At 35.0% G+C, this 23,685-nt stretch overlaps 2 protein-coding genes and 1 long non-coding RNA gene across 3 annotated transcripts; 1 reads left to right on the top strand and 2 right to left on the bottom strand.

The window, feature by feature from the left end:
- Positions 1–1,477: 1,477 nt before the first annotated feature.
- LOC135689659 (protein-glucosylgalactosylhydroxylysine glucosidase) lies at positions 1,478–6,658 on the top strand. The gene is made up of 5 exons (XM_065206973.2): positions 1,478–2,018; positions 2,724–3,081; positions 3,523–3,728; positions 4,121–4,803; positions 5,229–6,658. The coding sequence occupies exons 1-5, from the start codon at positions 1,544–1,546 to the stop codon at positions 5,586–5,588; spliced, it is 2,082 nt and encodes a 693-aa protein (XP_065063045.2). The 5' UTR covers positions 1,478–1,543; the 3' UTR covers positions 5,589–6,658.
- On the bottom strand, positions 6,356–9,894 carry LOC148959290 (uncharacterized). The gene is made up of 4 exons (XR_016144155.1): positions 9,660–9,894; positions 9,285–9,328; positions 8,776–8,852; positions 6,356–7,281 (listed from the first exon to the last, which is right to left on the bottom strand). It is a non-coding gene; the product is annotated as an uncharacterized LOC148959290 (long non-coding RNA).
- A 170-nt stretch (positions 9,895–10,064) lies between these two features.
- LOC135689668 (uncharacterized) lies at positions 10,065–23,065 on the bottom strand. The gene is made up of 23 exons (XM_065206983.2): positions 22,697–23,065; positions 21,103–21,194; positions 20,517–20,628; positions 20,322–20,374; positions 19,633–19,715; positions 19,140–19,217; positions 18,677–18,731; positions 17,988–18,086; positions 17,794–17,849; positions 17,386–17,449; positions 16,293–16,402; positions 15,864–15,945; positions 15,072–15,144; positions 14,754–14,817; positions 14,326–14,436; positions 13,416–13,487; positions 12,960–13,095; positions 12,458–12,589; positions 12,189–12,251; positions 11,664–11,739; positions 11,154–11,233; positions 10,449–10,591; positions 10,065–10,236 (listed from the first exon to the last, which is right to left on the bottom strand). Exons 1-23 carry the CDS (start codon positions 22,770–22,772, stop codon positions 10,206–10,208), a joined length of 1,941 nt encoding a protein of 646 aa, XP_065063055.2. The 5' UTR covers positions 22,773–23,065; the 3' UTR covers positions 10,065–10,205.
- Between the last annotated feature and the right edge of the window lie 620 nt (positions 23,066–23,685).

Raw genomic sequence — 23,685 nt, 5'->3', positions numbered from 1 at the left:
TACGTACAGCGGGGTAGTTTCCCAATAATGATTTTTATGGCATCGAGGAAAGCTTTGATATACCTTCGTCTTGAGAAAATACTTGTGTATCACTATTTTACATCTAGTGTTACGAAATCAGTGGGATGCTAATGTGCATATCGAAAGTGTGTTGTGAAAAATGCGCTCTTTTACCCCAGGATGGAGGGTTGCCTCGCCCATTTCAAAAACTTTTTCTTGTTCGTCTCCCCAAAGCTAGGTAAACAAATCGGTGACCTTGTGGACACAATAAGTTCAGACCTAAGTAAGTGGGTATGACTTACCTTGAGTATTATTTTACGGGAACCGAATGCCAGTTCCCTACATTTTTAACTTTTGCCGGGCAAAATTTTTCTGCAAGGCAAATATCCAGCCACCCCCTTCCCTAACAAAAAGTATGAAGTGACGCCCCTGGGTGTCACTTCTACAGAGAAGGCTCAGTGATTCTGTTAAATGTCAAAATTATAAAAAATATGGTCTATAGATAGTATAATCTCTGGGTCAGCCTTATAATAACATCACGATATTCTCTTCTCGTCTACCAGCTTGACAATTTGAATAATTTGAATAATTGATGAAACTACTACTGCACGAATAGTTATGAAACCTAGGGTGATTATCTATTTACATATTTTATCAAGTTTTATAATTTCCTATGAATATTTGATTGTAATTGTTGATTGATTGTGGATATTCTGAAGCTTGAGGTCACAGTAGTATCTCCAGCTGAACACAAGAGCATCGATAGCACAATTATGACCACGTCAAATAAATCGTGTTCGATATGATTGAAGGGAACAAGTACCTTTCAGTTAAAAAAATCCAGGGCAGTCGTTACGGTGGATGCGTAGGATGAGTGTCATCCCCATAGAAACGAATTCTATTTCAAAAACGAAATATTGGAAGGCTCCGCTCACCCACTTTGTCGACAAATGGGACTTGAGCACTCCCCCCGCCTTTCGCACAATTACTAGCGACGCTCCTTTTAAATCGGTCACCTAGTCACTGTGTAGAATGCAGAAAAGCTTTAATCCCCCCCCCCCCCCCCCGGGACAGATAGAAACCTTCAACAGGGCCGTAGCAATATCGGCTTTTGGTGGCGGCCCTCCAAATAATCTAAAAAGTATACAAAGCGTATATTTTCAAAATATTTTGTTATTCATTATGTGAGTTGATACTGGTCAACATCTATATATCACCTTTTGACTTCAATGTACAACAAAGCATTCTTTCTAAAAACTTCCAGAATGGGTGGTTTACTCACATTTTTCTTGGTAAATTGCCCACAGACCTCATATTTTACTGTCTTTTTCAGATGATTTTCCTGTCACTATGGTTCTGCACAAAATGATAACAATACAAACGTTCTAAAAATATATTTTATGACGTCATACAAAGATGCATATGAAGCAGCAACAACAACAACAACTGTAGCAGTAAAAACAGCAACAAGAGCAACAGCAACAACACGGCGGCAAATAGCCATAAAATTTTATCATAACCACATTGACTGGAAGTGAATGAAATGGCATCGACAGAATCTACAGACTGGCAGTTTACTAGCAGTAAACTGCCTGAGAATTTTGAGCTTTTAGCCACTATTTCAAATGGTTTTCTTGGGACAAGATTGTTTAGTGACACAGTCTATGCAGCGGGGGTGTTCAATGGTGATCACTTGAAAAGCCACAGGGCCCGGATACCCTCATCTTTGTCTGTAAATATTACGATAGAGGGCCTGCAGGAGGATGGTTCTTCCGAGGAGAAGGAAGCGCGAATTTATACTCTTAATGCAGCGAAAGGGTATTTTTTTCAAATTTTGGATTATTTAAACGGAGAAGTCACTATCGAACAGAAAGTGTTCGCACACAGAAAATTAAGAAATCTTCTCATAACGGAGACAAAAGCGAGAACAAGTCGTAAAGAAGGCATTACTATTCAGCTGCAAAACAACATGGGGGAGAGAAGTGATGATATCGATTTTAAGTATGAGAAGCAGGAAGGTAGAGATTTCTTTTAAGTTTTTATGGGAAATAGAGGTGTGGGTTTATGATTTGTTAGAACTGTTCTAACAATATCTTGGAGCTAAACAAAATCTTTACAGTTTTTAAAAGGCAGCCTGTCCCCTCCATTATTGGCTAATTCCAACTTGAAAGCCTTGCCTTTAGATAGAGAGTGAACACGACAAAAAAGTGCCTAATATTTATATCATCGAAATTGACATAGACATTTGACATCAAAACAAAATTCACAGCAACTTGCTCAGGGAAAGTATACTGTGGTGGTTCTTCATTCTGATTGGTTATTTGTGCATTATATCATTGGTGCATGAATATCGTGGCCATGAGAAAAATTTCTGAGAAAAATGGGGGACAGACTGCCTTCAAAATCATTTCCTCCCTCTTAATATAACAATGCTGTGTAATATCAATATTGTATTATTTTCAGTGATAATCTTAGAAGGACTGGACACAAAACCCCTTTTATAAAGGAATTCAATCCTGTGGTTGTCAACTTGTGGCAGTGACATTGTGTGGTCATATTTTTATTCAGGATTTTAGTCAGCCCATGACCATCTTTGTAATAATTGATTTTATCAAATTTTCTGATGATGAAAATCATAAATTTTGTTCCAATTTTAGTTTGATTGGGACAATTTCCTTGCTTCAGGTATTTTTTTAGTTCTTTAATTGCCTTATTTCTTACAGACTATAACATTTTGAATGGTTTTACCAATGTAACAGAAGCTTCAGATGTTTCAAAAGTGGAGGTGGCTGTTGCTTATTTTCCTGATGATGCAGTTAAGTTGGCAGTGCCAGGCTCTGGACAATGGCATACCTACTATGGAGTTACTGCCATATGTTCTTCACTAGAAACAAAAAACCCCAAAGCCAAAACAATTGCTGATTTTTTGAATGCCAGAAAGCTTATCTTAGAGGACTATCAAAGCTTTTGGGAAAGTCACGTGACTGAGTGGGAAAAGCTCTGGAGCAATGGAACAATTGAAGTTACTGGTAATTTAAAGTTGGCACAGGCTATAAATTCAAGCATGTACTATATACTGAGGTATGATGTTTAATGATATTTTGTGTTTCAATGAAATAAAAATTGCAGCCATTCCTACTGACTTGCATTCAGCATTATTCTCCTGATTAAGGTTGATGCCATTTTCCAGGTATTGCCTTATACCTTTAAAGTAGATTTTCTCCAGTCATTCTCTATTGTTTGTTATGTTATTTTACCTTAATGATTGACAAGTTGCATCATCGAAAAATTAGAATGTAATGAAAGTAGAATTGTTGAACGCTGCTCTCCCATTCACAGTTTGTTTCAAGCATATGTGTGCCACACACTTTTCATATACAGCACCAGTTTATTACACAATGCCTTCCGCAAATTGACAGTTTTCCACTCACATCAAAGATAATTCACAATGTCATGCCTGCTATTTAAGATAAAGCTTGTTTTGAGCCAAATGGCTTAGAAGTCAATATTTCAATCTCTAAGCTCATTGCAATCATCATGGCCACATGGCTTGAGCCCAGGTGGTTTGCCCAGCAATGGTTATCTTGGTCATACCTTTTGGGATCAGGAAACCTGGATGTACCCAACAATCTTGATGTTTCACCAAGACATGGCAAGAAGCTGTCTCCAGTACCGATATGAAAGGATGGGTGCAGCATCAAAGAGAGCTGAATCAGAGGGCTATAAAGGTAAGCTTGCCAATGATGCTGCAGATGTAGCCATTGTTACATATACACTAAATGTAATAATTGATACCCTTAGGTGTAGTACCCTAAGGCCAACATCATGTTCAGGGATGCCAAATTTTTCGTACCAGAATCCCATAACAATAGAAACAGATCACATAGGTCACAAAATGCCAAATTATCTGATTGGATAACTAGCTATAAACTTTTAAGGTTTCATAGAAAATCAGTAATCGAATCTCTTGATTTTATTTTCATTGGTTTTTTTTCAAAGAATTTTCTAAAGTCAGATTTCAAGTTTTGTGCAAAACTTTTATGACTTGAACAATACTGATTTTTTCATGCATGATATTCCGTTTATGGCTTGGTAATAAATTTAACGATGCGTTATTTAGGTTTGATGTTCCCATGGGAAAGTGCCTGCAGTGGCGTCGAAGTTTGTCCAGAACCGTATCCTTACTCGACGTTTGAGCATCATGTTGTTGGCGATATTGGGTTTGCTGTTCAGCAGTATTGGATGGCAACACATGACTCGAACTGGTTCCAAACACAAGGGAAGCCATTGCTTCAAGGAGTAGCGGAATTCTGGGAAAGCAGGGTTGCGTTTGATAAAACAAAGAATGCTTTTTGTATCAACCATGTACAAGGCCCAGACGAGTATCACTATGACGTCAATAACTCGGTTTTTACAAATGTTATTGCTAAAATCAACTTAGAATTTGCTATCTACTTGTTTGCAAAGTTCAAAATAGATGTACCAGAAGCATGGAAACACATTGCTGCTCAAATGTATGTCCCATTTGATGAAGAGAACCAGTATCATCCTGAATTCGATGGTTACAAAATGAAGACAATCGTGAAGCAAGCGGACACTATTTTGCTTGGATTCCCCTTGATGTACGAAATGCCTAAAAGCGTAAGGGAAAATGATCTGAGGATATACGAAGAAGTTACAGATAAAAATGGTCCTGCAATGACGAAATCGATGTTTGCCGTTGGATGGATTGAGTTAAAGAAGTTAGAAATGGCGTCAGTATCTTTTAAAGAGGGATATGCCAACATCACTGAGCCTTTCAAGGTTACCTAATATTAATATTGCTTTACATTTTTAACGCCTTGTATGGCAGAAATACCCAAACAATTTGTTGACAGCGATATATTCACACAAAAAATGAACTTAATAAAGCTTCTTTGGATGTTCATCAATGGTCTTCAAGGATTGGTTTGAAAACTTCACCATAGATAGAATTGTCCATGAAACCTACAAAAATTCATACAGTTTAATCCCGTAGAATTTCTCTACCATATTCATGACAAAAGTCGTATCCCAGAGTAAGTTGGATATTCGCTAAGTCGGATAATTATCTTCCTCCCTTGAAAGTCTGACCGACTAAACGGGGCTCAACTGCATCTCAAAATAGCCATGTAAGCCTGGTTTTTTAAAGAGTTTCATGTTGCATAGGACAGCACGACGCAGTGATAATAATTACGACTTCTTTCCAGGTGTGGACAGAAACTCCCGATGGAGGCGAGGTCAATTTTATAACTGGGGCTGGCGGATTTCTTCAAAGTATCGTGTTTGGCTACGGTGGTATACGTTTGAAGATGGATGGATTGTATTTGGACCCAGTCCTCCCTGATGAAACGCAGCGTCTTGGCTTTTACGGCGTTACATACCTTGGCAACAAAATCAACTATACTTTTGATTCAGAGAACACAACCGTCGTGGTCACGAAAGAGTTTGCGACGAGGGAAAAACTAGTTTTGGTGACGGGAAGCAAAACATTCTCTTTGGATGTTGGCTTTCCCTGCAGCTTTGCAAATGCTAAGGCCGCAATAAAGCCGGTGGAGAGCGTTCCTTAGGTTTAATGAATTTTTGAAATTCAGCGAGGGTATGAATCAAGTTGATGCCAGTCATTTATGAAGATACTTATATTTTGTTAGGATTCGGGGTTTAAGTTTTTGACCTGGGTGACCAGAGAATATTTCCATTTAGAGTATTGAAGTTTTCTTTGTGATACAATGCAGGGCTCAGTGAATGAAAACCGTTCTTGGTCTATACTAGTTAACTATGCTGATCCCTATGGGCTTTCCAACAGGTAATGAGAGAGATAACACCTTTATATGACTTCTCTTTATGCCATTTTCTGATCGCAATCCTTTGGTAAATCGCTTAATAAAGACAAAACACCAGGATTTGCGTATCTATTTCCCAGTTCGATATTTTTCTGCAGTACACTGCTTATTAATGTTAGAATCCTATTTAAAATCACATTTAACCTGCTATGTTACATCAGTTTTGCAGCCAATGATAATGTAATACTAAAATACCTAGAGTTAACAACCCTCAATTCCAAAGCACCATCTTCGGATATAGGTACTTCTTTCATCTTTTCAAACTATCTTCTAAAACACCTTTCCAAAATTTATATTGTCTCGTATTAATGTGATATGGAAGCGAGGCTCAGCTTGATAAATCGCGATAGCACGAGGGGAGTTGATTTGCTTTCTTATCGGCGAATCGTAGAAAATCAGTAAACGTTTCCGTTATTATTCAAATTCCATTAAAAACTTTTGTTTGAGGACATTCTTTTGTGGGGACAAATTCATTCAAAAATTTAGATTTCAAATTGCTTTTAAAAGTTCATAGAGAACACAATTCTCTTTAGAAGGCAAAATTCATAATGTAACTTGATATCTGCCGTATTACACCTCTCTTGATGCCGTATGTATAAATGTAATGTAATTGAGAGACCAATTCGAACGCTAATAGATATAGGTATTGCTTTGCCATCGTGCATCTGTATTGATATTTTTTCTATATTGCGTATTTTCACGATGTAATCGAATTTAAACTTATTTTAATATTTTCGAAATGAAATCAATTTATACTATTTTCACTTTAAATGAAATTATTTTTTGTTAAAAGGGGAGTTTTTGTATGCTATTTCGAACTTCTTTACTTCAAGAACGTAATCAAGTAATTCTTAATTGAACAAGCCTTACAGTTGTTTGGGAATATTTTAATGGGAATATTCTGATATCAAAAGCTGTAATTGAACATTTAATCCGGAATATCAGGAAAATATGACAACATTTTTTGAAGCAATAAGATTCCTTTCTGGTTGCCTGGATTTAAGGAAAATCTAAGGTATCACATAAGAATCCACTCTACGTCATCCTCATATAAACACTTGAAAGGCGCTTTTATATTACAAAATATACATTCACAATTCTAAATATAACACTCACAGTCTGATTCATTACATTTGTGATTCGATATATAACATTTTGATAAAGTTTTTCTTCAATACCTTAATGCCCGTCGAAATAAGAGAAGACGAATGAGTTTTCTCAAAACAGCAGGAAAATGACTGAGAATTTACTTGCGAACTGGCCAAGCATATTTGATACATCCATTAGTCAAATTCATCTAACTGCCTTCATCCTATTGTAAACTGAAGAGACTCATTTCGGCCTTAGGCCAGCCACGCCATCAATGAAATCTGCTAACAACTGAAGCTGCTGCTGTAGTTTCGTGTGAATTTCGTCGACCCTAAAAAATGAAAATAGTGATTGAATGGAAGTCTCCTGAGAAATGCTAAACACGCAAATCTCAAAGTCGTTTTCCTTGTATGATTTGTGGTACATCGACTTTACTGGTTTACGCAGAAAGATAGATGGAAGGCTTAATAATAGCACTGGCCACCATTTGATTGTTTTCTATTATCACGTGACAAATTCTTGTCCAGTCAACGTTGTTCAAAATACAATAACGAAATTGTTGGGCGAGGATACATCTTTGGGAGTATTGGCTGTGCAAGAAGTTTCGACAATGTAACGGTTATATGGGAAACTACCATTACAGTCACTTCTTGGAGCAAAGTTGTTGGCTGTTTTAGAGCGGTGTTTTATTGGGAGATAAGGTGTAGAGATGACGTCAACAGAGGTTTGACGATGACGCTAATGTACGATATGTTTTATCTTACCAAAATCAGACAGCAAATAAATCAAGCCCCCATCCCCTCAATTTTTCTACAATTTTTGGTGTAAAGGAAGAGCTATTTGAATAATTTGCTATTTACCAAGGATTAAAACTAATGTAACATGAAGAATTAAAGAAGATGCTTTACTCAAAAAGATGCTTTACTTAAGAAGATGCTTTACTTAAGAAGATGCTTTACTTAAGAAGATGCTTTACTCAAGAAGGTGCTTTACTCAAAAAGATACTTTACTTGAAAAAATGCTTTACTCCAGAAGGTGCTTTACTCAAGAAGATGCTTTACTCAAAAAGATGCTTTGCTCAAGAAGATGCTTTACTTAAGAAGATGCTTTACTCAAAAAGGTGCTTTACTCAAAAAGATACTTTACTTGAAAAAATGCTTTACTCCAGAAGGTGCTTTACTCAAAAAGATGCTTTACTTAAGAAGATGCTTTACTCAAGAAGATGCTTTACTCAAAAAGATGCTTTACTTAAGAAGATGCTTTACTCAAAAAGATGCTCTACTTAAGAAGATGCTTTACTTAAGAAGATGCTTTACTTAAGAAGATGCTTTACTCAAGAAGATGCTTTACTTAAGAAGATGCTTTACTTAAGAAGATGCTTTACTTAAGAAGATGCTTTACTCAAGAAGATGCTTTACTTAAGAAGATGCTTTACTTAAGAAGATGCTTTACTCAAGAAGATGCTTTACTTAAGAAGATGCTTTACTCAAGAAGGTGCTTTACCCAAAAAGATACTTTACTTGAAAAAATGCTTTACTCCAGAAGGTGCTTTACTCAAAAAGATGCTTTACTTAAGAAGATGCTTTACTCAAGAAGATGCTTTACTCAAAAAGATGCTTTACTTAAGAAGATGCTTTACTTAAGAAGATGCTTTACTTAAGAAGATGCTTTACTCAAGAAGGTGCTTTACTCAAAAAGATACTTTACTTGAAAAGATGCTTTACTCCAGAAGGTGCTTTACTCAAAAAGATGCTTTGCTTAAGTAATGCTTAACTCAAGAAGATGCTCTACTTAAGAAGATGCTCTACTTAAGAAGATGCTTTACCTTCCTTCTCTTTGAAAGGCTTTTGTTTCGATTCGTTTCAAGTCTTCTATAAACGGGAGATCTCTTTCGCAATACTCCTGAAACAAAGAAGTGCAAATACAAATCACAAGATAGCATTAATTTGCAGAGAAACAAAGCTTTAAAACTGTGAGACTATCATCAATTTTTGAAATAATCCCGCCAGTGTGAAATCAAGCTTACTTTCCCCAAAACTGAGGGTTTTTTCTCCCTCACTCTCCCTTTATGTTTTTAGTTCCCTACGTTTTAATCCACGAAATTTATCAATCAAGAAATCAAATGAGGTAAGAAATGTGTAAAGTTAGTTTCTGCGTTTCAGTATCATGTGTAAATCTAAAGACTTGCAAATTCAAAGTATTTCAATGAAATCCACAGATACGTCAAATTGCTTGTGAGTTTGTAGAAGTCTGATACTTTTATGCCCTCAAAATATATAAGAATTGCTGAGTCATAAGAACTGCTGAAAATTGTTTGGACGAACGGTTGCGTACCCTTTCTAGTTTCATATCTTCCCGCCATTTTTCGTCTAGCCAACCTGAAAAGAATACAATCTCCACTTCAATCTTTGTGCAACCATAATTTCGTGCAAATGTAAAAAGTTAAAAGTTCTTCGTGCTAATATCCAGCAAAGATCAAGATATTTTTATGAAAATTTCAAGAAAGCTTGCACACAACTATAAAGTATTTTTTGCGTAATAGGATATTGATAATTTATCGTACATCATAAAAATTAAAAAAATACATACCAATTGTTAATACTATTTTTGTGTTTTCATTTATATTCAGTCGATAAGTTTTTTTCTACTTAAGAGGCTACTTGAGAGCCTAGAAGCTTTTTATTAGAAAAAGCATTAGAAATGACCTACCCGTGTATTTCTGAATTTCTTGGTCAATATCCAGCTTTCCTGCTTGAAGTGCTGCAGTTCTTTTGGTCATCAATTCTATTTCACTTCGCATTTCAAAAACCGCCTTAGAAATTATACAAACATTAAAAATTCATCCCAGAAATAAAAGAGAGAAATTGAAATAAAATGGCAAGCAGGAGTAGCGTAAAACGACGAAGAACAATCCAATAAAGCAAGGAATGGTTTTGAAATGAAAAAATATCTATAAACGAATTATTGAGATTAAACGAATTGTTTGTCATCCAATCATTTTCATATTGCAAGGTCGTCTTTTGCTGTATTGGTTTGCTCCTAGTCGCTTTACGTTATTCCTGCTCAACGTATTTATGAATGTACAAGATTCTGAGAAATTGACGAACGGCCTATTTACATCGTGCTGTTCTTTTGGAAATAAGAACAAGGACGTGCTTATAAGGGACAAAGGTTTAACGAGGATACAAACCAAACGAGGAAGTAAAAGATGAATTAAAGGGTCATCCAATAATTACAATTTAACTTTGGTTTTATTTACACGTAGCATTCACTCACCTTTGACATCCTAAAATAAGAAAAAGAAGCCAAATTAGTTACTGAGTAATTCAATCACAAAAACTAAATACATCAAAATTTTGAACATAAATAACAGTAATTTGAAGAAATATGGCCAGAAAAAGTCGACTAAAATATCAACACTCAACACAGTTTGCCAAAACAAAATCATTATTAAACTGAGACGATTGACAAAAAGGTAGCATACTCAATACATCTCACCTTTGGTTTTCTTGATTTATAAGGCCCAGTCGATGTTCTGCAAGGAATATTTCTTGCTCTTTTTTCTTCAGTTCATCAGTTTGCAGGCGCAGCAATTCCAAATTTTTCTTCCTGTTTTCGATGATCTCCTTTTGTATAGACTTCTACATATTGACAAAATAGAGCATCAAAATACAAAAGAAGTTATGAGTTAAAATCACTTTGAATTACGAACCTGTAACATTTCTTTACACAGAAGAAAAGTGTGTCCTATAAAAGGACCCATACATAGAGAAAGCGTGTGAAATAGGGGAATCACGAGATAGCGGAGCCAGTTTGATGACGTAGAGGCCAGTTTTTGTCTTTGGCATTAGATTGTTTCCTTGATCGGTTGAAAATTACTTAATTCAATTTTTTTCTTAAAAAACAGGCAGCTCTCCCAGTAAAAACAGCCTACCGACCATCAATACAATGAATATTCCGAGAGAAAGACGATATCACATTTTGATAGATACCCCTCTGTCACAAGATGAATACAAACCCACGATAGGTTTTAGTTTTTTTAACATTAATCCATTCACCTTTAAAGGCATGCCTTAATAAGATGTGATACAATATAAAGGAGCTTTTCCAGGGTCAAAACGTACCTCTAAGACCCTTTTATCTGGAGAATAAATGAATGAATGGCATTTAAAGAAAAATCTCTAGAGACCATTCTTAACTCACCTGAGGATTCTGCATTGTCAAAATTTTCTGCGAGGTAGTTGACACTGAACTTTCGAGTCCACTCTTTTTATTCTTCAAATCTTTTAAAAAACGAAGACTGAATTTAAAAAAAATCTCATTGTGAGACATCGTAATGGAAGATTCATCGTGGGGGAAAGAATAGGTATGTTTTTTTGTTAACTGCAGCCACTTGAAAGCTTATGCAAACTGTTTATTGAAATAAAAGAGAGTTTTTCCATGCAGCAATAAAAAACAAATCATAGCAATGATTTTTAGTTTTATAGCGTACAATCAATTAAAGATTTCAAAATAAAGATCGGTCTTTTAGTGCAATGATCTGTTATCATAAGGTCATAATACAAGGGTCTAAAAACGGCAATTTTATAATTTCAGACGATCCGTGACTAGCAGCGAGTAAAAAATCACTCAAATTATAGTCTGATGAACATTGATTAACAATAAAAATACATTGTAAGAAGATGTTTTTCTAAAAGATAAAAATACACTGACCAACGATATATTTCTTCATTTCTTCAAATTCAGTTGTTTTGCGCTCAGAAAGCTTTTTCAGGTCCTCAAATGGTGGCTGAATGGTATAAATTGTTAATTAACAAAATGCAAAAATTTTTCAAGGCTTTCGTTTGTGTGTAGTTATACACGGTGGAAAATGTTTTTAGTCAAATCTGTATATAATTAGCCGGCTTAGATATCGAATATGCCAATAATATATATTTTTATGAACGAATCTTAGTTCCGATCACAGTGAATTTTTTTCCTGGAATTTTCCGATACATTGGAATGGATAGGGAACTTGAGTAACGAATGCTTTGTTTATTAAACATATCCATTAAATGTAAGGGATATTAAATAAGAATCTTTCAAGTGAAGTAGCTTTGCAATATAGTATGCTTTGACTAGTCATCACAAACAATAAATATCAGCTCTTAGGAAGCAACGTGTTCTCAAATTTTTTTCGTACAAGCAACCGTTTTGTTGCTTCTAAAAACTTTGCGTACGAAATGAAAGGGATTTTACCGTTCTTTCTTTGATTAAATCAGACTTCTCTTGAATCTCCTTTTCTATACTCGCAATACTTTCCTGCAATAAAAACATGTTTTTATTTTCATTGTGGTGTTTAATTATTCCATAAAATTTGCAAGTTTATGATAAAGCTTGTTCGTTTTATTGAAATTTCAAACCAAGGAGGTAAAAATTGTTCACCTCAGCTCACTCGAGATAGCGAGCAATGGCATGCACATCAATTCACTTTCAAAATAACACGATATATTCAAAATAAAGAGTACCTCTAGTTTGGATATCTGTGCCTTCAAAGATTGTTTTATTTTTGCATGCTGCTCCTTTGCTCTTTTCAGTTGCTTTTGTTTGTTTGATATATCAACCTCATCTTGCTTCAGGCTTTTTTGTAACATAATTCCCTGTCAGAGAGTATTCATAATGAACTTCAGACTGTCATCAATCTTTTATCTGTGTATCATAACATTTCTATGACTTTGAATGCGTAGGAAAACTAGAATTTGGTTTATATTAAAGAAAGGCATGCCTATCACCACATACATGTTTGTACACAAGAAGTCATGATGGGAGGCAAGGCAATATCATTCAGAGCCAAATTAGAGCACAACTAATAAATGACAAGAATGCTGATGCAATTTTGTCGCCCTTGGAAAGTTTGATGAGATTTCATCCTCCTACACTATTCTCCTATTTAATGGCCTTGATATCTAGAGACCCCTTGTTGAATGCCAGCATTCCTAAGCACATATCTTGGGAAGTATGAATACATACCAAATCTGTAAGTTTGTGGTGCTCGCTTTTTCCATCGTTTATTTTCTTTGTTATTCCAGACATGAGTTTGCCATAATCTGTCTTGAATTCATTTATTTCTTTGGTAATTTCGTCTCTTTTGGTCTGCAGCAACTGCCTAAGGTAATAATTTTTAAAAGTAGAGATCCGGGCGACAAAACATGTGACTCGAATTTGATGTATTGGGTGTGAAATAGAGCATTTATTTTATATGACCTTTTTTCTGGGCACCTACCCAAATATTATAAGCAACTTGATACCGATCTTCTTCTGAAATCCCTTGTCATTGAACAAATAAATCACAAGAAATGCAGAAAGATTCAATTTTCAAAAATTTTCAACTTAATCTGGTGGAAAGGAGGGACATTTTGTCTATAAAATGCAACTTTTTCCAGTTTAAATACAAACAAGAAGCTTTAAAAGGAAAAATAATGGTACCTTTCTTTTCTTTCCGCTGCGAGATTGAAAGTGAAATCGCTTATTTGTTTGTTTAGTAGCTCTACAATAGCTCTGAGAAAGAAAAATAAAGTTAGTTTTGAAGATTAAAAGCAAAGTTATATTACACGACAATGCTGGCTACACGAGCTGCTAATGAAAAGTAAATGAGTTTAAGGAACCTTCCTCGCGAGGCCTCGTGGCACCGTTTCAAATTTTTATCACAATATAACTTTTCCTGTTTATATGTATAAAAATTACTTTGAAACTCGTCGTGTAAATTCAAGTTAGAAAAAGAAAGAGAATCTTTAATGAAATCCTATTTGTGTTTCAAGATGTTCGTAACAATAAGTTTCAAAATATTACAAGGCTGTCGCTAGCTTTAGTGCTCGAGAAAGCTGTCTTCTTCCTTTGTTTTCTAACAAGTTTGACAATTCACCGACGAAGTTCCCCTAGATGGCAAAAAGCTTCTCTTTTTTCGAAACAAATTTTTTCGAAGAGGTTATATCCCATACCTCAGCATCTCTATATAATGATAAATAATAAAAACAAAAAATAAATAAAATGAATAATGAATAATAACTTTACAGTTGGCAATGAGATCTAGCATTAAGCTCATTTAAACCAACTATTTACAATGAAATTGAAAAGTAATTATTACTAAAAAGCCTGAACGTACAACAATCTACAGTTGCATTCGCATTTCTCTAAAGAATTTTTTGCTTCGTTAAAAATATGTAGTAATTGGGACTCTTTCATTTCAGTGGGTAGCTTTTGCAATATCTTTTGGCCAATAAATCTAATGGTCTCTGCCATAAGTTTTTGTTCTTGCTCTGGGCAAAATAATGTTGCTACGGTCCTGCAAAGGGAGGGAAAAGATTAAGTGATGACAAGGATGGATAATTATACTAACTGGTGGTCTTGTAACAGCTGATCTATTGTAGACTCTAGTTCTGTATTAGCTCTCTTCAGTCGTTGGCAGTCGTCACTTTGAGTGAGAAGTTCATCTTTGGCACTTCTGAGTCTGTAAGAAAACCACCATATACTTAAAACATAGGTTAACGTGGTACTAAAACCTACATATGTAAAATGATTTAGAATTGGACACAACAACTGACGCAAATAAAAATGCTGCAAGTGATCAAATTAAAATAGTCATCTAGTAGTTGCAGTAAATTGTGAGTTTACAAAAAAATACTATCTGCAAACGCTTCTGTTTTATACAAAAGATCCCTTTAATGTAAAATGTTCAACAAATGCTGGATGACGGTACGAGATCGAAAAAGTTCACGATAGCTTTTGAATCTATCTTCTTGCAAAGTTAAATCATGAAATTGTTACCTCTTTTGCATCAGATCTGCTTCATCCTTCTCCTTCGTTCCACGAGACTTTGCAGCCTCTAGCTCTACAGTAGAGATATTCTATATATACCCAAAATGTATATGAAATATTGCAACAGTTGCGGGGTATACATGAGACGACATAGATATAAACTCCGGCTTCTAGGGTTATCATACTGGCTATTACAAGGTATGTTTTGATGATATTGTTTTGTACCTTTAACGCACAATAAAAGTCTTTTAGAGCTTTGAATCAAAGGCAAAGATGAATTATGTGTTATTGGATGAAGTGTGAATTATGTTTTTATCAATGTATTACCATTTGATAATTTCATCTTTTCATTACTCAATCTCTGGAACTCTTCGTTAGATTTGGCCATCTCTGATTCAACCTGTGTCAAATTTATAAAAAACACAAAATTTTATGTATTTACATCATATAAAGGTGTTAACAACAAAAAATACTTTAAAAATGGTTATCATCGAATAATCTGACTGAATGAAAACAATACAGGGTACCTTATTTCTAGTCGTTTTGTTTTTCGATCAACAAATTGGCACAATCTATGTACGGCGTACCCTAACGATTCATGATCCTAGACAACTGGAGGAAAATTAATTTAAATATTTCCTTCAATCTTTTCTGTTTTTCTGATACTGATATCATTTCTCTTTTGGTAACTTCTTCTGATATCCATACCAAAATATTTTTAAGACCGCTAAGTTAACTCGCTCTTTTGAAGGTAACATATCAACAGTTTCCGGTAAAAAGCAACAGATAGCACACCATCTACCCCCTAAAAATATTGGTTGTAAACTTACTGTCATAGCAATATGACAGGGTAAAGGGGGCAACATTGCGTCATTGTTTGGAGAGAGATAAGGAGGATACTGAAAATTTGAAAATCTAGCAAAGTGTACTTGGTCATTTGGCAGGGATTGTACATCACGAAAAAGAAGTCGTGAAACTACTACGGAATTGGATCGATAAGAATATTTTTACCAAATACTATATAGTGTCTTACTTTTTTTACATCTTAAACAAGGAAACTTCGGCTGATAAGAAATTATTCAAAAAGTTTGAATACTCAAAGATTGCACTAGCACTTACCGCTTTTTTCGTTTCATTAAGCTCTTCCTGGGATTCTATTAATTTCTGAGAGCTTCCGGCTCCAGTCTCCAGAATCTTCATCCTAAAGTCACAATTCCATGAATTGTATTAAAGAATGATAGTTGCATTAAGCTCTTTTAACAGTGGTTCAAAGCTAGTCTCAGTGACGCTCTTCTCGTATCATCAATTGTTTTAATTTATGTTTTTAGCTAATTTACAGTACAAAAACTGACAAAATTATCAGTATTAGTCCCAGTGGAGTGGTAAGGTCTCGGCAATGCGAAGCGAAGGAATCGTGAGGTATGGTCACATCAAGAAGAGGAAACATGATACTGCGCAACAAACACAGATTCTCAGTGCCCTAAAGACTTCCATTGGATGCTGGGTAGAACCAAATCCAGTAAAACGCTAATATGGCGAGCAACGTACCCTTCTTGAGTCAAACGAGCATTTTCTTTGACTTCCTTCCTTACTTGACGCGTCAGCTGTACTTGATTAGCTTCAAGGCGAGTTTTTGATGTTTCGAGTTGACGAATGGCCTATCAAAAGATATTTTCATAAACAGTCACACCCATGTTGGAAACAGAGCTTCACATAGAATTGTCATAAATGCAACGAAAGGCTGTGAGTTAAAACTCAAAATGGTAGCTATGTACACAAAGACAATACAGTACATAAGAGTATATATTTATTTATGCAAGAAAATGAGCATGGACATAGACATAGAATTCCCAACGGGATATTATCGTTAAACTGTGTTTCGGGTGCTCAGATGCTGCTTTGAACCCCTAGTTTTCTATGAGCCTGACGAAGATTCAACAAGAATGCTACGGAGACATTCATGAAAAACAAGTATAGGCAAGAAAAAACTGCAGACGACAAAAATAATGCCACCCTGATTCCATTCTTTTTATAGCTTTAGAATATTGCCATAACTAGATACGTTTTCCGATTGTCATATAAAAAGCATTATCAGACATCAAGATAACGTCTTGAAGCTGTTATCTTGAACTAAGCAACCTAATTTCAGCAAAAAAGGAAAAGCGCCATTTTTTGTCTATAAAACTGGTCAATTTTGGAAATTTCCAACAAATGTCTTCAGGTGAATAACTCTTCTTGTTATATATTCTCAAAAAGAGCCTTTACATTCAAAAGCCTAAGGAAAAAATAGCTACATCTGACTCTCATAAGTACTCTGATAAAAGTTTATAATTTTTATAAAGACACCATTTATATTGTCTGCTCAAACCAGGGGCGGATCCAGAGCAAATTTGAGGGAGGGGCAGTTGGCAGTGGGGGCGCTGAAATTTTATTAGAAATTGGTGACGATTGTAAGCTGTATAAAACAATTTCAGAGCCTAACTACTGACAGAAGGCTCTTTATTCACTTTGTAAGGAAATTTTCACAATAATTGGGGAGCCAGACTTGCTTCAACTCGGCGAGGGAGGGGCAACTGCCCCTAGTTGCCCCCCCTTAGATCTGCCACTGGCTCAAACAGATATCTTTTGAAATAAGCCAAACCTTTTTCTTTTCATCTAGCTCCAGTTCTTGGTCATTGAGTTCACTTTGGATCTTTTTAATTTCCCTAGAATCAGAATGAATCAAAGGTTTTTTTCAATTTCACTATAACAAGTCTTACCGGTATATCACATTTATTATTTTCATTATTTCATAAACTTATCATCTAGACATTCTTTAAGATAGTACCCAGACATCACGATCCGTGACCAGCTTGCTGGCCTGTACCACGAGATCCTAGGAGTTTAAGAGGGGTGGGGACAGAACGAGCCAACGATCTTGTTTCTCTCCTGCAATATCATGTTCGCAACCAGCCATTCAAAATAATCGTGTATATATTATTCATATCCAGTTGCAAAAGTCTATTTAGTTGTCTTTGACTTTAGCAGTAATTTGTTGAACAATACTTACTTCAACTTTATCAGATTAGCAGTTGCTTGTTCTTCAACTTTCTTTTTTGTCTCTTTCTATTTCAAAAGAAAATTGTTCATCAACAACTACTCAAAAGCTTCCAAACTCTTGATTAAAGTGAGGCTATCCAGCAATCATAAACACTTAGCAATGTTATTATAGATTTTGTTTTAAAGTAACAGACGAATGCTTACAACAGACTTTTGTAGCTTCTCTTTATTTATTCTTGCTTCTTCTTTGTCTTCTTCCATTTCAACTTCAATATCGATAAGAGCCTTTTCTACATCGCTGATCTGTGAATAAAACAGTTTTTTGACTCTGAAAGTTTGCTTCTAACAGAAAAAATGACAAAAATACAAATAAAATAGTGATAGTAGATAAAGTAGATCTTATCAAAGAAAGTCTTTAAAGTATCATCCCTCAGGCTATCGTCATTTAAGAACTCCGTAATTTGAATATCGTGATATAGCAGGATGTTGTTTTAACATCATGCTGGCGAATAAAGACTGATCAAAACGTATTAGCCAAGTTAATGCCAAACATGAAGATCTTAAGTCTAGTTTTCTAGATATTGAACTCCTGGCTGTTTACAAATGGAACATTGACAATCTCTGCCAAGATCGAAGATATAAAGGCAGCTTGTTTAATACGTTTTAGGTGTGGCCCAAAGTTCGATAATTCCCTTCAATGTCGTTGTCACAAAACTTAACCTAACACATCTGAACTTCAAACAATATTTGTCTAGCATTATCTACAAAGGCACAAGAAAAATTAAATTTTGTTGAAGCATGGTTCTGTCTGTGTAACCTCTAGTACATTTTGTTCTTGAAATAATCTCAGTCTTAAAATCAATGCTCTTTGCAATCTGATGTAAAATTTAAACCTTTCTGTAGGTTTCTCGTAAATGATCTCTTGTCTCATTCAGCTTAATTTGCATGCTAGAATAGAAACATAGCAACTGATTACAATTTGAACTGAAGATTAAGAAAAGTGTTTGTAATTTTATCATAGAGTCAAATCGTACTATAATCAAACAAAATCACTGCAAAGATGTTGAAATTTACTGCATCAAATCATTTGAAATTAAACAGCATGTTATCTTTTTCTGAATGTTTTGTCTGAGGAAGTATCTAGTGACTTTATAAAATAACATAGTATACTAAAAGGTTTACTTCACCATGTTTATTTGTAAGCTAAATATAATGTGCTTGAGCATCATCTAACCACAAAGCAATGGAGTTTTAGGTTGATCAACTGGCAGAATGAAAAAATATTGATAAAACTTGTCCATTGCAGTTTCTGCCGGCTAGTTTGCATCATTGGTAATAACAATTGCCAACACTTACTTGGCTCTGTCTGTGAGAGTCTGGTTTAAAACTGCCACCATTCTTTCATGCTGTGAAGTCAGTTCATCTTTCTCTGGCCTACCAAAAAGTTGAGAATTAATTCAATCAAAACATCAAGTGCCAACTTCAATGACTATCTGTAAGTAATTAGCATTATTTCGCACCCATTTTAAAGTGAAATCAATTACATTGACTTCAAAGTGAAATCTTTTGTGGCAGGTCAGAAAGGGTGTTTTATTCCTTCACATGCTCCCTTTTCTTCTAGGACTGCAAACAATATAATACATTACATTATATAATAAGAAATTAAATTAAAGTTGGCAGAGACAAAAGTGTTGAGCTAATTAAGGCTACATACTGTAATTGGTTAATCCAAAAGCACTAACTGATGCTTGTTAAAGCAACCAGGTTTGTAGAAACAATGCATTATTGTGAATTATTTAGCAAGAAATAATTTTGAAAGGGTTCCTAATTTTTTAAATTCTCAACATACTCCAAACTGCAACTCTCTACAGTCAGCAAGCTTAACCTCTGTTCAGAGCTCTCTTTTTCATTAAGAATGCCATCAATTTTATCCTGAAATCAAGTTATCAAATTTAGAAATGAATTTGAGTCAATTATCTAAATATTGGCAGAATTTTAATCAACAGCTTATCTAGTTATGCATTTTCTTATGAGAGAGACTCACAATAGTTTTTTCACTAAAAAAGAATGTAACCAATATCTGATAATCAATTGATAAGGAGAGGGGTTCTGGGATTAATTTTTTGGACTCTCAGCTAGCAAATTTAATCAAACACTTCAAGATATCAGTTAACATGAAATCTTAGAATAACAGGGCAATAGTTATAAAAGCAGCTACTGAATACAAAGGTTCCTATTATAACCTGTTAGAAGGAGTAAGAGCCATAAAATTTTCTCAGAAAAATTTTCCTGGGGCTCCCAGAATATCTTAGCTGTTTGGTCCAGTGTGACAAGATAGGGATAAGGGCCTGCGATCTTAGACAACAACGGGATGAACCTAAGCTGATTTTCAACATCTTGGTCAACATCTCTGTGTTTCATCACTTTTCTGGAAAATCTACCTCTTTTACTCTGGTATAATTGAAACATAATTTCATTTACATAACAAATGGCTAAAAACAAAACTGTCAAAATTTGCTTAAAAATGGGCTCACAAACCTGCAATTTATTTATTTCTGATTCATTTGATTCCCTAGCAAATGTAACAGCAGCTGCAAAAAAAGACAACAATAGTCAATTTTAAGCATTAATACACAATAGATTGATTCAAAAATGGCATGTTAATGTCATTTCAGTGAAGCAATAAGATATCACATTTCAATTGCTAAAATTATGGGACCATTTCCTTTTTACCTCTGATTTCATTTTCGATTTCTTCTGCATATGGAGCTAATTTATGTCTCTGTATGCTTGCTTTAATAGTTTCTGCTTCCAATTCTTGATGAACTTGTAATCTATCAGAATCCTGTTCAAGATAACCAAGTTTAATGAAGCTTAGCAATGATCACACTTCAATTAAAAACAATTTTAAATTAAAATCATGATTCTTTTTAAATATCACTTTAAATATGCCAAATAATAACATCTATATTATTGATATAATTCTTGTGCTTCTCTAAGAAAAGCAGTATGTCTAAAAATATGTTATGACAGATTTTACCGCCAAAGTGGGCTGACAGCAGGTCATGCCAAGCATCTTCCTATCCATCTAATTATCATACTATAAGAAAGATTTCTCACAGCAAAGCTGAAATGTTCTGAGGCAAAAAGTTATGGGATGGCTGGGGTCATTTGGGGAATATTTTGATAATAATTAACCTACTACTGCTGACAAATTGAAGCTGATATTAAACATGATACTTTTCCACTGGACATCATCAATCAACATACTTTACAGTAAGCATCCTAATGACTTTTTACTAGTTTGCAAAAAACTTACTAGTTCATGAAGTGTGTTGATGATTATTTCAACAACTCCTGAAATGTCATCAAATGAATCTTGATCTTGCTGCCATTGCTTTATTCTCTTTGCTGTTTAGAATAAAAACTTCATTTGAAATTGGTTTTTTTCAAACTTCTTTATTTTTGTAGAGAACAGGGACAGTTAGGGAAGAACCAGATTGCAAAGTTTGGTTTTTGTGGGAAGCACTTTTCCTGTACAATCATTAATTTTACCTGCACAGTATCAAGAATCTGCTATAGCGTTTGTGTAAAACATTTGTTTATCTGCTCATGTTCCATGCAAATATTTCACCATTTAAACAACATGTTCTGATTAAAAGAAAAAAACAGAGAATACAAGGTCTATTTGAAAGCTTTTGCTACAAATTCTATGCACAATTTCTCATTAAACCTTCATTATCTGCCACTTATCAATATTATTTTTCTCTGGCATTCCCCCTACATAAAAATACTTTATAGTCAGGGTGATGAAGACTGGAAAATATCCTAATAACAAAGTCTTTTTTTGCAAAATATACTTACCAAGAATACAGTAGATTCTGGTTTGATTAAAAGCAAAATCAGCAATAGAGAGAGGGGACAGCAGAAATCGTTTTTACTGGAATGAACTATGGTTTCAAGTAATATTGTGTATCAAGTTAGCTATATCATTACCAGATTGGAATTTTTGCCTTTAGCCGCGATTGCAGCTACGCACTTTCTATTGAAATGATTCAACCAGCTGCACAGGATTCTTCTTAAACTGTAAAACTTATTGTGTATGTACTTAACAATTGACGCTTCTAATGAAATTTGAATTTGAAGACCCTCAGAGTTGCAGATCGTCTAGATCGTCATTACTTTTTGCTTGTGTACACATGAGGCTGGTTTGTAAATGTTTAGCTTTGCTATATTGTTTTTATCACCACTAATGATGTTACTAACGTCTTTCTTTGAAATTTATACCCAAAAGTTATGAACTGTATTTTTATGGTAATTAGTCTCAGCCGCACAAAATTCTTGTCTGTGCTATTTGCAAATGTGCAACTTTCATGGACATGAAACAGATCCCATGCGCATCTTTCAAAGATTCCAATCTGGTATCATTATTAGCTAGCCTGCAGAGTATTGACTTACCTATTCAACAAAAACTTGGCTCAAAACTTGAGAGTGCACAAACATATAAGTGTTCAAAAGTGCACTTGAAATTCTGTGTGCATTTTTTTGTGCATACAATTTAAGCTTGCTAAAAACTGGTGCATTGTTTATCATCTTGAAAATGAAAAAATTTATTACAATAAGCAAATACTGGTGTCAAACCCCTCTTAGATAGACGACATCATCCGTAATGAACAACTGCAAAGGATTATTAAGAACCCAAACACTTCCGGGAGGGGTTCAGTGGGGTTAAGTAGTGGATTAGAGATACCCAGATAAAACAGTTATCAGTGAAAATTTTCGGTAGTAGGTAGTTTTCAAAAATTTGAAAAAGGACAAAAAATCAGACTACCTAATATCTTCTCATTTAATTAAAAAGAGCTATGGATGGGATGCTTCGAAAGCAAATAGCTACAAAAAAGATAAATAATCACCTAGGTCTTGTAGATGATCAACAGTAGAAAGCACCAATTTAGAAATATCAGCAGCTTCACTGTTAACTACAGACATATCTGCCCAGAATCATTCATCAAGTGATCTTTCTTTTTCCTTCAAGTGATCATTGGTCTTTCTTTTAGGCATCGTTTCCATGGATTGTTCCACTGTTGTTTATTTGGCCTCACTCCCGCGGACTGGCCTCCACTTGACCTTACTGCTTGATCGTCAATGTTGTCGTCACGTTCATGACAGAAGACAATAACTTTGGCCAAAAAACATTTAGATTTCTAAAGTTACATTACCTTCAAAATTATCCAAAAAGACAATAATTATGTAAGAAGGAAGAAACGCCCACCGTCACCCTTTCTCACCTTTAGGAGGGGGTGTTTGGGGAGGTCTGGAAACCGTAGAGCCGCCTGAAATTTTTGCAAAAGCCGTAAACCCGTGCATTATTTTTCTTAAAACCGCATAACCGCGGGAAAAACCAGCTAAAACCGAAAATAATGCTATTCTAAATTAAGTTTTAATGCAATAGTACCTTGAACATCATCGTAGATAAGTTAAATGGGTAGATTTTTCTTTCCAGAACTTATTCTAAAGAAAATTTCCAGCTCCATAAATCATTATGATATTTTTAGCATTATTCACGCTTTAAAGGCGGGCTTCTGCCATAGCAAACACAAGCCAATCCATTCACTATTTTCATTTTAGTAAATAAACTTGTTGGCATGATGGCCGAGAGGTTTAGGAGGTTCCGTACCCTGGGTTGCAGAGCGTCAGTGTCGACGCAACCCCTATTTCCTCGACACTGATTTCCTCGACACTGACGGTCTGGAACCCAGGGTAGAGGCTCCGGGGCAACACCAAAAGTCGAGGACCTTGTAAACGAAGCAAGAAAAAAAATTTTGCGCTCACACCCTTTAAGTTTGCTTATAATGCACTTCATGATGCTCCTTGCAGTCACATCCTTCTAACCGTCAAAATC

Source organism: Rhopilema esculentum, chromosome 10 (assembly GCF_057945365.1).
Source record: "Rhopilema esculentum isolate cy_ngs chromosome 10, ASM5794536v1, whole genome shotgun sequence".
NCBI lineage: Eukaryota > Metazoa > Cnidaria > Scyphozoa > Rhizostomeae > Rhizostomatidae > Rhopilema > Rhopilema esculentum.
This window is presented reverse-complemented; position numbering and strand designations above follow the sequence as displayed.